This window comes from Equus asinus, chromosome 12 (genome assembly GCF_041296235.1).
Source record: "Equus asinus isolate D_3611 breed Donkey chromosome 12, EquAss-T2T_v2, whole genome shotgun sequence".
NCBI lineage: Eukaryota > Metazoa > Chordata > Mammalia > Perissodactyla > Equidae > Equus > Equus asinus.
This window is the reverse complement of record NC_091801.1, coordinates 29461265-29473981: the sequence shown is the minus strand read 5'-3', so window position 1 is coordinate 29473981 and position 12717 is coordinate 29461265. Positions and strand designations below refer to the sequence as shown.

General features: G+C 42.4%; 1 protein-coding gene across 1 annotated transcript in view; it reads right to left on the bottom strand.

Moving 5' to 3' along the window:
* The window catches only part of LOC123275873 (uncharacterized), a 39145-nt gene extending 27892 nt beyond the window's left edge, over positions 1–11253 (bottom strand). The window contains exons 1-2 of the mRNA XM_070481278.1: positions 10678–11253; positions 8918–8990 (exon numbers count right to left, since the gene is read on the bottom strand). Of these exons, the coding sequence (XP_070337379.1) occupies positions 8918–8990; positions 10678–11200 (596 nt within the window). The 5' untranslated portion in view covers positions 11201–11253. The remainder of the gene's footprint in view (positions 1–8917; positions 8991–10677) is intronic.
* Between the last annotated feature and the right edge of the window lie 1464 nt (positions 11254–12717).

The window sequence follows — 12717 nt, the reverse complement described above, 5'->3', positions numbered from 1 at the left end:
CTAGAATCATTTATAGCAAACAACTAGCCTCAAAGATAACAGTAGCCATGAGTTCCTGTCCAGCTAAGCTCAGAAATGTTAGCAACCTCTATTTCTACTCTTCCCCAAACCTGATGGGGCGGCCCATGCAGTAAACACCTATACAGCCACATGCCACTGGGACTGAATGAGTCACAATCCTTTTGGCCACACAGAATACAAAACTTCCTCACCCTCACCTAGCAGGAGGCATTCAAACTTCAGAGATGTAGGGGCCTCTGGTCACAGGACTCACATCTGATTAGGTTCCACCTCCAAAGCATCTCACATGCCGTGTCTAGCCTACTTCTAAAAATAACCTTCCCCAGCCAGAGTCCAAGGACAAACCGAAGACAAGCTACAACTATGTGCTCTTAAGCCCAAATGGTCAGAGTAAATAAAACTATCGACGGAGAGAAAAAAATTCGCACTCAAGTCAGAATACAATACTGTTCCTATTCCAGGGGATACCCATGTTCTATTTCAAATACCTAATTTGATTTTGCCTGCAAGTTAAAAATTAGAATATTTGTTTAGTGCTGAAGTTAGAGCTAAAACAATCATTAAAAAGCCATACTAATAGGGATCAAGCCATGGTGACTGTAACAGAATAAACAGACCTCACCCCTTTCATTATCAAAGAGTCTCCCCTTCCCAACACTACTCGTGAGGATGTAGTTAACAGCAACATAACGTGACAAGTCATGGGACAAAAATAAACTGTAACATTAGCCCAGTTTTCTTACTTCACTGTTTCTTTTATTAAAATGTTCCTACACTTCAAGTACTATTTTCCAAATACATTAAATTGATCCAGTAATAAAGTCAATTTTATGACGATCTTAACCACCTCTGACAAAGCTATCTTGTGTAGTAGGAAAGATTTTACACAAAAAGTTAAAATTCAATATATCTCCTTTCAAAATGTATTTTTAAAATTAATGCTTTGTTAATATTTCCATCTAATTGTTTTCATTTTTTTTAAAAGGAAGAAAATTCTTATTGGAACAGGAAAACAGCATAAAAAAAGGAAAATTCTATGAGTAAAACAGAAAATGAAACATTTCAATGCCGTTAAAAGCAGGCAGACACACAGGATCATTCGTGTCTTATGCCATTTGAAAAGGTTGTTTTATTATCAATGTAACTAATCACAATGAAACCATCTCTTACAACTAAAGACATTATAACGAATTTTCTTCACAGCTACAGAGAGATGGGATTTGCTGTTTCACATCAAATAGAACAGGCTACATAAATTCTTCTTCCTATTTATTGTAAAATATAATTTCACCTATAAAATCAGTCATGAAATATTAAAACTGAAACAACAGACTTTATATCCTTTTCTTAATTTAGTTTAAACGGTCTATTCGCTGAAAAAGGGGGTGGGAGTACATGTGATAGAGCCCCTACTTTCTCATTACGTATTTCCATGAGACCCTTCATTTTCAAGAATTGATAATGCAGCCAAAAAAAAAGCATTCCATAATAAAAGTTAGTATACTTTCCTTAAATAGTCCCTTCATCTTTTTTCAAAAGGCAAGAGAAGGAAGCACATAGCATGCAAAATGCTGAGGAAAGGGAAGAGAATCGGGCAAATAAGATTAAAGAAACACATCACACATGTACACTGAAAATGCTAAACACCAAGTGCAAACGAGCATCAAGGTGCGAGGAGGGAGCCCAACTCCTCCAGGAAGTCGCCAGAGCATACGTGGCCACATTTAACGCCTCAGAGCCTCAGTTTCCAGGTTTGCAAAGTGACAGTTCGAAAGGATTAAAATTTCTAAATCCAATGATTAAGTCCCACAGTGACAGGAAGGAATTGCTGAACACTCAACCAGGAGAACAAAGTATTCTTAATAACAGATTTCGTTCTCATCCCAGCAGCAAAAAAGAGGAAGAAAAAGGCATTTCCAAAATGTAAATCGGAGGGAAATATAACTTTAAAAACAGCTAAACATACATTCCATGCTGTTCTTGCTCAGACAAATTCATCAAGTCCACTGAGAAGAGATGAAATGCAATGGCTAATCAAAGAACTGCAAGAAAAAAGACTAAAACTACTAATTTTGGAAGAAATCTGGAAAACACTGTAATTCCAAATGTCAATAAGCTAACATACAATATAAAACTATCAAGCCTCAAGATGCGTGGAATACAAATTACTAGGTATCAAAGATCTGAGAGTTAAGAAAATACACTTAGAAAGAGGAAAACCTCAATATTAAATTTTTAAAATGAATATAGTTCTAAGCAAGTCCATTTATATAATAAGGTTAATAGTTTTTTTTCCCTTCTGGGTGGTGAAATTATAGGTAGGCTTTTTTCCTTCTTCCTGGCACTTTTCTATACTTTCCAAAATATATTACTTCAGGGGGGAAGACTAACGGGGAAGCTTAAAAACAATTTCTATACATGGTTGAAGTAATGGAAAATGATGACTCCTCTCAAGAAGAGAAAGCCCTTGAGTAGAAATACATTTATGACTGTGGTTCCTGGACTAACTGAGAATCTGAACGAAAGGAAACTTAGAAGGTGACTTGTTCTAACAGTCTGGGATGTTTGCGTCTAGTTTTGATCAAACACCCAGAGACACCAAGAAATTTACCAATGGCTCATCAGACCTCACACGCAACTAGAGAATGGAGGGTGGAGGACTAGTATCATGAGCACACCTAGCGCCCAAGTCTTGTCTGCTAATATCATCCCCTGAAAAGGACCTGGGCTCCTCAAGAAATGGCAGATTCCAGGGCTAGGCAAGGTAAGTACAAGATGAACCTGGAGCATCTTATGTCAAAAAGTGGGGAAATGCTTAAAAAAAAAAGATGTGACAAAGACACAGGAGTCAGCTTGAAGGGGCTCCTCCTGGCCAAATTTGGGACAATTGGAGCACGATGGTAATTAAGTACCATTAAACCACTAAAAGTACAAATGAATAGGTCCATATCAATGACTGGAAGACAGACAGATGCGGACAGACAGAAGGACTGATGGAGCAAAGGGATGACTATAGAAGAATGCTGAGGGCCAAGCGGTAAATAGGGAGGGAGCGCAGGAGATAGAAAATTATACTGGCAAAGACGCCAGCAGGCAAGAATCACCAACGGATGCTAAAGCTAGGGATAATTTTGATATGCAGAATGTTTGAATAGTGTTAAAGCATCTCCCCACAAACTGTTTATTAGCTGCAAGGGAAGGAAAGAAATTCAGTAACTGCACAATAGATAAATCGGCAAGGCCTTGCCAGGAGTGACCATACTAACATCCTCAATGAAGGGCAGATGGATATGGTATACCTCCAGATATACCCCTGAGAAGGACAGGGCACCCATAAGTGGCTGCAGCCGAGGATGTAAAACCTGCAGCTAATCAAGAGGAAACAGCAACAAACACAAAGTGAGGAATGTTTTCTTTAAAGAAGAAAAAACAAAGTGGGGAGGACTACAATCTTCACAAGTGTCAGTGCCATAAAAGACAAAGACAGGCTATGGAAATGTTCCAGATCAGAGGAGGCTAAACAGACATGACAATAAAATGCAGTATCTGATCTCAGACTGGATCCTGTGATGGCACGGAAAAAAATGCTATGAAGGATATTTTAGGTCAACTGACAAAACGAACCACGATGGTTAATCTTACGTGTCCACTTGACAAGGCTAAGGGATACCCAGATACCCGGTAAAATATTAGTTGTGGGTGTGTCTGTGAGGGTGTTTCTGGAAGGGAAAACCATTTGAATTGGTAGACTGAGTAAAGCTCACCCTCCCCAGTGTGGATGGGCAGCATCCAATCTATTGAGGACCTAAATAGAAGAAAAGGCGGAGGAAGGACAAATCTGCCTCTTTTTTTTTGGCTTGAACTGGGACATCCATCTTCATCTGCCCTCAGACATCTGCAATCCTGGTTCTTGAGCCTTTGAAATCAGACTGAACTATCTCACCAGCTTTAATGTTTCTCCAGCCTGCAGAAAGCAGACTGTGGGACTTCTCGGCTTCCACAATCATGTGAGCCAACTCCTGTAACAAATCTCCTCATGCATGTATCTATATCTATCCTATTGGCTCTGTTTTTCTAGAGAATCCTGACTAATACAGATTTTGGTACTGAGAGTGGTTCTAGAGGAGCAGAATATTAACAATGAGTTTTCTGAATTGGTTCTGGGGTCTCTGGAAAAGGCTCTCTAACCTAACTAGATTTAAAGATGCTAATGGCTCTATTTCCAGTAGTAAAGAGAGCATTTATATATAGTCTATGGCATGAACTGTTTATGGAAATACACAAAATATCTGTGTTGGATACTTCTAATCAAAAACTTATAAGAAGTGAAGAGCTAAGAGACTCTGTATATGATACGAAAATTTCTGGAAAACTAAGGACTATAATAATGGCTTTGGTTGGTTGGCCTTAATATCACTGGACAAAGCAGTGGAGGAAAATGATGAGCTCAGAGATTCGAATTCCCAGCTCAAGCACAGCATAAATGACCTAAGCACTTCTAGGTGTGCAGTGAATGAGAGCCTGATTGCCTGTAGCTGTTGGGGTGAAACTGCTGATCTCAAACACAGAGAATCTCACTCTGTGACTGACTGAATTAGAAGGCAAACTGAACTCTCAGACTAACAGCGTGTCTACTGATAAAGTGAGGGCATTGACTAAAGGAAAGACTGGGATTCTATAAATTGAGATGAGGATGTGTGGGAAGACCCTCAAGAAACTAGGGATATTGAGCCCCTAAATTTGAATGAGTCTTCTTTGCCAGCGGAAGAGGTCTTCCCACCCCCAGTGGCAGCAGTATTTCCACCCCCAGTGGTAGTGGCCTGCCAGTTCCTATAATACATCTTATCACATAAATATCTACATATATTGGTTCTGTTTCTCTGCAGAACCCTAATACAAAAACCAATGTAAATTTATAAAATTGAAAACTTTATTACGGTTATAGAAGGAAATATCCCTAGTCTTAGAAAATATACACTTAACTGTTTATAAATAAAAGGTCACGGTATATTCAATTTACTCTCAAAAGGGTCAGGAAAAAAAAGGTAAGAGCATGTGTGTGTGTAAAGAGAATGTACACAAGACAGCAAGGGTGAGAGGAAATGATAAAACACATCCAGAAAAATGATAACAACAGATGAATCTGGACAAAGGTTATATATGTATTCTTTTCCTATTTTTTTATTTTATTTTATTTTTTTTTAAAGATTTTATTTTTTCCTTTTTCTCCCCAAAGCCCCCCGGTACATAGTTGTGCATTCTTCGTTGTGGGTCCTTCTAGTTGTGGCATGTGGGACGCTGCCTCAGCGTGGTCTGATGAGCAGTGCCATGTCCGCGCCCAGGATTCGAACTAACGAAACACTGGGCCGCCTGCAGCAGAGCGCGCGAACTTAACCACTCGGCCACGGGGCCAGCCCCTATTCTTTTCCTATTTTTATTTTCACATTTTTTAATAATTTTGAAATCATCTCCAAATAAAGAGTAAAAAGAAAAAAATGAGGTGGGCTGATTTTGTACACATGGCTTACAAAGACCTCTGCAATATCTCCAGTAACGGTCAGAGGGTCAAAAGAACATAAAGCTCCCTAGCAATGACAAAAGTTTTCTTACACCTCACAAAAACTGTACTCTACATAGCAGCCAGTAGCTCCCATGAAGACTCTCAGACCCAGAATCCTTTACCTCCAACTAAGGGTCTACAGTAAATTATATACTTTCTTCTGCAGCCGTGTCTCTACACTAAAAAGTTTCAACTCCTTTGTCATTAAAAAAAAACACACACACACAATTTGTTGGAACCTTTCTATCAATTCCTGTCCACTGTGGTGCCCACATCAGCCTTAAAACAGTCCCGGGAGACACTGATGCAAACAGAATGTCACACGTTAAAGGATACCTCCTATTCCTGGCAAAGCTGGTGAATGTGTGTTGAATTTTATAAAATTTCAATGGTACCAATTAGCTACCTACAAAGATAAACCTTTCTCCTGTCCAAAGAAAAAGAATGCAAGATGGCACATCAGAATTTACTAGCAAAGGGGCCGGCCCTATGGCCAAGTGTGGTTGGGTCCGCACACTCTGCTTTGGCGGCTGGGGGTTCGCCAGTTCAGATCTTTTGTGTGGACCTACACACTATTCATCAAGCCGTGCTGTGGTGGCATCCCACACAGAACTAGAATGACTTGGGGCCAGCCCGGTGGCGCAGCAGTTAAGTTCGCACGTTCTGCTTCTCAGCGGCCCGGGGTTTGCTGGTTTGGATCCCAGGTGCGGACATGGCACCACCTGGCACACCATGCTGAGGTGTAGGCGTCCCACATATAAAGTAGAGGACGATGGGCAAGATGTGAGCTCAGGGCCAGGCTTCCTCAGCAAAAAGAGGAGGACTGGCAGTAGTTAGGAGGAAGAACATTGGATTAAAATAGCAACCCATGAAGCTAGAAGACTACAGGCCAACCAAAGCATTAAGGGTGAGTGGAAAGTTTTTGGACATGGAAGGACATACTGTGTATCCTTCCTCAGGAATTTACTGAAGGATGCACTCCAGTCAAGTAAATGAAGAAGCAAAGAACAAAATGGCATTGGATCCAAGAAACAGGGATCAAACAAAGAACAGCAAAGGGCAAGGCCCCAAACTGTAGCTCTGCAGAAGGCCTAGAGAATGAATCCAGATTGGGTAGGAGTGCAGAGGACTCAACGGAAAACAAAAATGCACAACAGGTATATGGCAGATACGATGGAACACCTGCAAAGAAATTAAGGATAGGTACACAGAAAACTAGGCAATTTATTTTTTAAAAAGTAATCATTTGCTCCAGAAGGGAAAAACTGTGCGGAAATTAAATACAGTACACTGCTTGGTTCTGAAGTACACAGAATCTACATGGTCAAAAGGTAAGCAACAACTACGGATTCAACTAAAAAATGTGATATAACTATATGAAAATGATGGAGATAATTTCGAGATGCTAAATCCTTATCCATGCCAACAAAAAAAATCCAGGAGATGAAATAATAACAAGAAATTACAGTGTAAAAACTTATTTTAAAATATGGAAATAGACACCAGAAGAAACAGCTAAAAGTTTTAAAAGTGGTTACAGCTGAGAGGAACAGGGGAGTGGGGGGAGAAAAGGGTGAAGAATCATTATTTTCACTTTGAAAAATATTCTAAATAAATAAAAACAATAGTTTCTAAAATTTAAAAGTATATAAAACAAGACTGCATTAATCAAAGAAAAAGAAATTTATTTATTTTTTAACTTAGTGGAACCCAAGTCCTTTATATACCATAAATTTCCTTAAATTTTAATCTTCCAAAAAAAAAATCACTTCTGGATAGTTCAATTCTTGTACATAATATTTATCAACTTCTGTTCCCTTTCCACTCTAAGCATGCTGACATCTAATACCCAGGAACATTTCTCAAGAGGGATAAGTTCCTGTTTATCCATTTATAACTTTCCTCTCAATGTTCTAACTCAAGGCCAATTTTTTTTTTTTTTACATATGTCTGAGTTTAAATTAAATATTGTAGAATCTGAGCACTCATTAGCTCATTGGGGACTTTAAAAGTGTTTTAAACCATTTCCTAAATAACTGCTGATCATTCTACATAGCAATTCATCCTGCACGGGGTTAACAAGTAAATCAATTTTAAATACCATTTTCATCATCTTTTTTTTTCTTTCTTTCTTTTTTTTTTTTTTTGGTGAGGCAGATTTGCTCTGAGCTAACATCCATTGCCAATCCTCCTCTTTTTTTGCTTGTGGAGGATTTGCCTTGAATGATCTTCCGTGCCAATCTTCCTCTATTCTTTCCTTGTGAGATGCCTCCACAGCATGGCTGATGAGTGGAGTAGGTTCGTGCTTGGGATCTGAACCCACGAACCTGGGCCGTCGAAGTGAGCATGTGGAACCTTAACAAATCTGCCATGTGGCTGGCCCTATCATCTCTCTCTTAAACAGGACCTGTAATGATTCTCCACTTATCATGGGATTGAGTTCTAACTCTTTCTGATATTTATGAAGGTTCCTAGTCTGCACTGATCTCTTCATAGTCCATAACTCTCCAAAGTGTACCCTCCACTTTTGTTAGGCAAATCTTTCGGCCTCCTCTGCACAATATACTGTTTTTAATGCCATCTCTTGTTAATGCTGTATCCTAAAGTTGAAAGCCTTCACCTAAATTTTACTTATCTTAAGGTCAAGCTCAAGTCCCATGGCTTTCTAGAACTGCCACTTTAGCCTGCACGGACTCATCTCTTCTTCCTTGAATCAGAGAACAATCAATACTTGCTTCTTGTAGGTTCAAAACTGTGTTGCTCACTATTGATAGGGGTCACTGTGTTTCAAGCAAGGCTAGTTACATAAAAGAAAAATAACAACTATTATCTGAACATTTAAAAAATTCAGCTTGATTTGAATTTCTTCAAAATCAACCATAAAAACTCATCATCTACCAGTCAATAAACAACAAAAAATCAGAACAGAAGTCACTGACCTTCTCCCCTCTTGCAAACTACTCTCCCTCACCTCACACAAAACAGTTGACCTGACGAGCCCATAAGTGAGCGGCTCCCACAGCACACTCAGGATGAGGGACAATCCCTAACACATTCAAGAAAGCATATCTGATGCAAGGGAATAAAGGGTGTTTATGCAGGAACACATCTGGATCCACTCAAATTTATTTATATTTTTAAAAAGTAAATCACTTTAAAGCTTTGGCACATTTAGTATTTATCCTAACAAAATGCCTGCTACTCATAGCTCATAACTAGTGGTTTTGTGTCAATACCACAGTTGAGTAAAACTGATTTCAAAGCCAATCCAACTAGCTACTGCATACCATTATTACACTAATGACTACTGTTTTACAGAAACATATTTGTACTTACTTCAAGGATACCTTTACTTTGGGTTTAAAATAGGGTGCATTCTGGTCTGCCAAAAAGACAATTAAATCATTTCCTAAAAAAGGCAAATACATGATATTAGAAAAATGTTTCCTGGTAACATATCCAATCAGTGGTCACAAGAAGTTTTCCAGGTACTTTTCTCAACAAGAAAACTTTTATTTTACTCCAGTTCATCTGCCCTCTCAAGGTTAGTCCTACTAATCTATGGAATGGGAATTTTTAACTCTATCACAAATTCAATGTTCAAAGCAGCAGAGAAACAGGAAGGATGAACATGGAAAACCTAGTAGGTCAAGATAAATTAAAGCCAATGGCTTCTGCCAGGAGTCAGATCGGTTGACTTAAAAGAACCACATAAAGGACATACCTTATAACTATATTATATATCAAGCCTTGTCCTCCCTAAACCTAAGAATGCAGCCCCTTACAAGACTGCTTAGTTCACCACACAGATGCATCACACCAAGGACACAGGAACACCCACTGTGGGTATTGGATTAGCAACAAGGACATGATTATGTATTTAATCAGAAAAACCTGAATTGCTTGCCTAAGACCTTCCTCTTGTGGATCCTGTGGAACCATTCCCCAGGTCGATGCATTTTTGGAGCACAGTAAGTGCTCACTGGGACAGACTTCTGAAATTGTTTAAGCACATGCAAGCCACCTTTAAAGTTAAGTCTCTGTATGCAGTAGCTCCAAGTTTGCCAGTATGCACTCGTCTTGCAATACAAGGGGTCATATAAACAGAGGAACAATATTCAGGATCCACAAGAGGCTCTGGGGTCCAGGCAAAGGCCCCAAGAAATCTGAGCCAGAATTGTGTCATTCAAGGTCTGTATAAGCACATCTCTTCCTTCCTTCCACCGCCTTGACCTTAAACAGTACCTGCTTCTGTGGGTACTCAAGAGCACTAAGACCCTCTAAGCCCATTGTCAGCACCAAGATTTACAAAAAACTTTGTTTAGTGATGGTTAGGAAAAGGAACTCTCAAGAACCACGAGTTGGCAAAGAAAGCAGAGATGTGAAAGACTAGGGTGGTGACCAAAGCTAGAAAGGATCAGGTGCACATAAAAGACTAGTCAGCTTAGGAAAGAGAAGAATCTGCAGTTTGAGAATCCTTTCCCAAGGAGACATTGGGTTTATCAGTGGTCCCTGCAAAATGCATGTGTGAACTGTGGAGTGTTCAGGGCGTTGGGAGGGCACAGGAGCTTCAGAGAAAGCTGGGACGCTGACAGCGGGAGTATGGGGTGAATTAGGTAAACGAGGCAGGGAGAAGTCTCCTATGAGAAGAACTTGACAGGTTGCATCAGTTCATCAATGGGAAGGAATACTGGAGGAAGCAAAGAGGTAGGGGATGGAGAGACCTCGGGAGGGAATGTATAGGCAAGCTACAAAGACTCCTGGGAATCAGGAGGGACTCTGGAAGGCGGGTGATTCTATGGGGAGGAGGGGGTGCGTGGGTGAAGGCCTAGAGCTTATTAGGAAAAAAACTGGGGTGTTTCCATTGCTTTTGGGGGTTAGGTCAAACAGTGGGATGGCCAGGCCAGGCCCTGGCGTTGGAAAAGATGGAGAAAACCGGCAAGCTGTCAAGGATGCTGGAGATAAAGGGAGAGACACAGGGCTGGGAGAGAAGGGCCGGGAAACGCAGGAGGACTGGCCATCCGAGCAAGGGGTGTGGGGAACATCGGGAGGGGCACGGGGACAGTGGACAGAGGGAGGGCCGGGCAAGCACCTACTTTCCCGCAGCACGAAGAGGTCCGTCTGCTTGTCGGAGTTGAGGTCTCCGAAGGCCGCCAGCGTGCCCCAAGCCTCGGCCCCAAAGAGCTCGGCCGTGACGTTGTGCAGCGCCCGCGCGGGGACCGGCCCAACTCCCGGCAGCGCGAGCCCTCCAAGCAGCGGCGCCAGCAGCACCCAGGAACTCGGCAGCCGGCCCGCCGCCGCCATGGCAGCCCCTCGGCCCCGCCCGCCGGCCCGGTGCCGCGCTTGACGGCAGCGGGAAAGCACTGTGCCGCCGGCCGAGAGAGAAAGGCGCAGCCCCGGCGCTCGTACGAGCCGCCGCCGGCTCCCCGCTGGCTCTCCGCTGGGGCGGCCGCTCTGACGCCTGGGAGGCCGTGGAGCTAGGTCGAAAACCGCCCTCGCGCTCACTTCCGGCCGGCGCGCCTCCCGACAGTGTCGCGCGGGGGGGCGGGGCCGGCCGGGGCTGACGGGCGGCCCCGGGGGCGGCGGCCAGAGCGCGATGGCCGGGGCGGCGGGGCTCATGGCCGAAGTCAGCTGGAAGGTCTTGGAGCGAAGAGCCCGGACCAAGCGCTCAGGTTTGGCTGGCTGGGGCGCCACCCCTTCCCCTGCACCGTGGGTAGTGCTCCTCCTCAAGCGCCTCGGGCGGGAGGCAGGTGCAGCCCCTGCGATGGAGCTGTGCTGGCGTGTACCGCCTGGGAAAGCAGGCGGCGGCCCCGGCCTTCCTCCTGCTGACTCCCGTACCTTTAGAAATTGGACAGTGACCCCAACTTTACTCCGTGTGTGTTTCACCCTAGAAAGATGGCAGTGATGCCAACTTCTCCGGAGTCGTCGTCTTAGAAATCAGACGGCGGCCACTTCCCTAGGAAAGAGTGTGTTCTCCCTGTGTTTCTCCTCAAAAGTCAGGTAGCTTCGTTGTTAGCTGTGACTATGATGTGGTCCTAGAAAACCGGCGCTGCTCCTTGCCTTATTTCATCTCTCCCTTTTACATTTCTCAGAAGTTCTGAGCCCGAGCCAGTTATCTGTGTGGCAGAAGTTGAGGGGGACAGGGCCTCAGGCCACGCAGTGGGTCCCATTGAGCATAGTCAGGGCTCAGAAGGAAGCCGGCCCTTCCCCGGGCAAGCGGCCCTGGGACGCCTAGTTCCCGGTCGCGGCTCCCAAACCCAAGGCCGCCGAGGTCAGAAGACGCTGCGCAGGCAGGTAGAACACTTCAAGTGTCCTGAACTGACTTCTTCAAATTGCAAAGTCACGACTTCGAAGTTAGCGCTTGTAGCTGGTAACTCTTCTGAGAGACAGGATTGAAACTTCCCTTATTCCTGGCTGGCTGGATATAATCTTGAGCTCAAAGTGTGTCTGTAAACAGGAAAGATGGTGGAATGAAAAGTCTTCAACTAAGACTCTTCTCTTTGAAAGGATTGATGTTACTATATGTCCGTGTTGGGAGATGCTAATGTCTATGTGTCTAATCTAAGAACACGGGAAAGCTTAGGCCTAGGAAAACTCTCTCTGCATTTGGTTCATATTAAGAGGGTTTTTTTTATTTCCCTCAGCTGATATGTCCCCACTATATTTTGGACTTTTCCCATTTATGAAGTTCTTAGTTGTCTGTTGTGCATTCTGCCTTTTTTTTTGGTTAAATTTTGAATAAAGTATCTGATTTCATAAATCATACAGAAGAAATTCACCCAATCTTTGTTGCTAATATTTTTAAACCTCAAAAAAAGTTTTACATTTATTTATGTAGGATTATAGCAAAACTACCACAAAAGTATGAGAGCATTTTTCAAAAATAGTCCCTAGTACATTTTAGAGTCAATACAGTTACTTGGAGTGGTCACATATATTTTTATTTCACACTTTCTCTTGAAATTTTTGTGTCGTGTTTGAGTTAACCACTAACAGTGTGTCAATATGGCTATAAAAAGTGTTATTGGATTGATAATATCTGGTCAAAGAGAGTAACTGGAGTTTTCTTACAGGGAACTGAATTCTGCCCTCAACATATATTTTTACAGCAATTTCTCCTTTCCTTTAGAAGCACA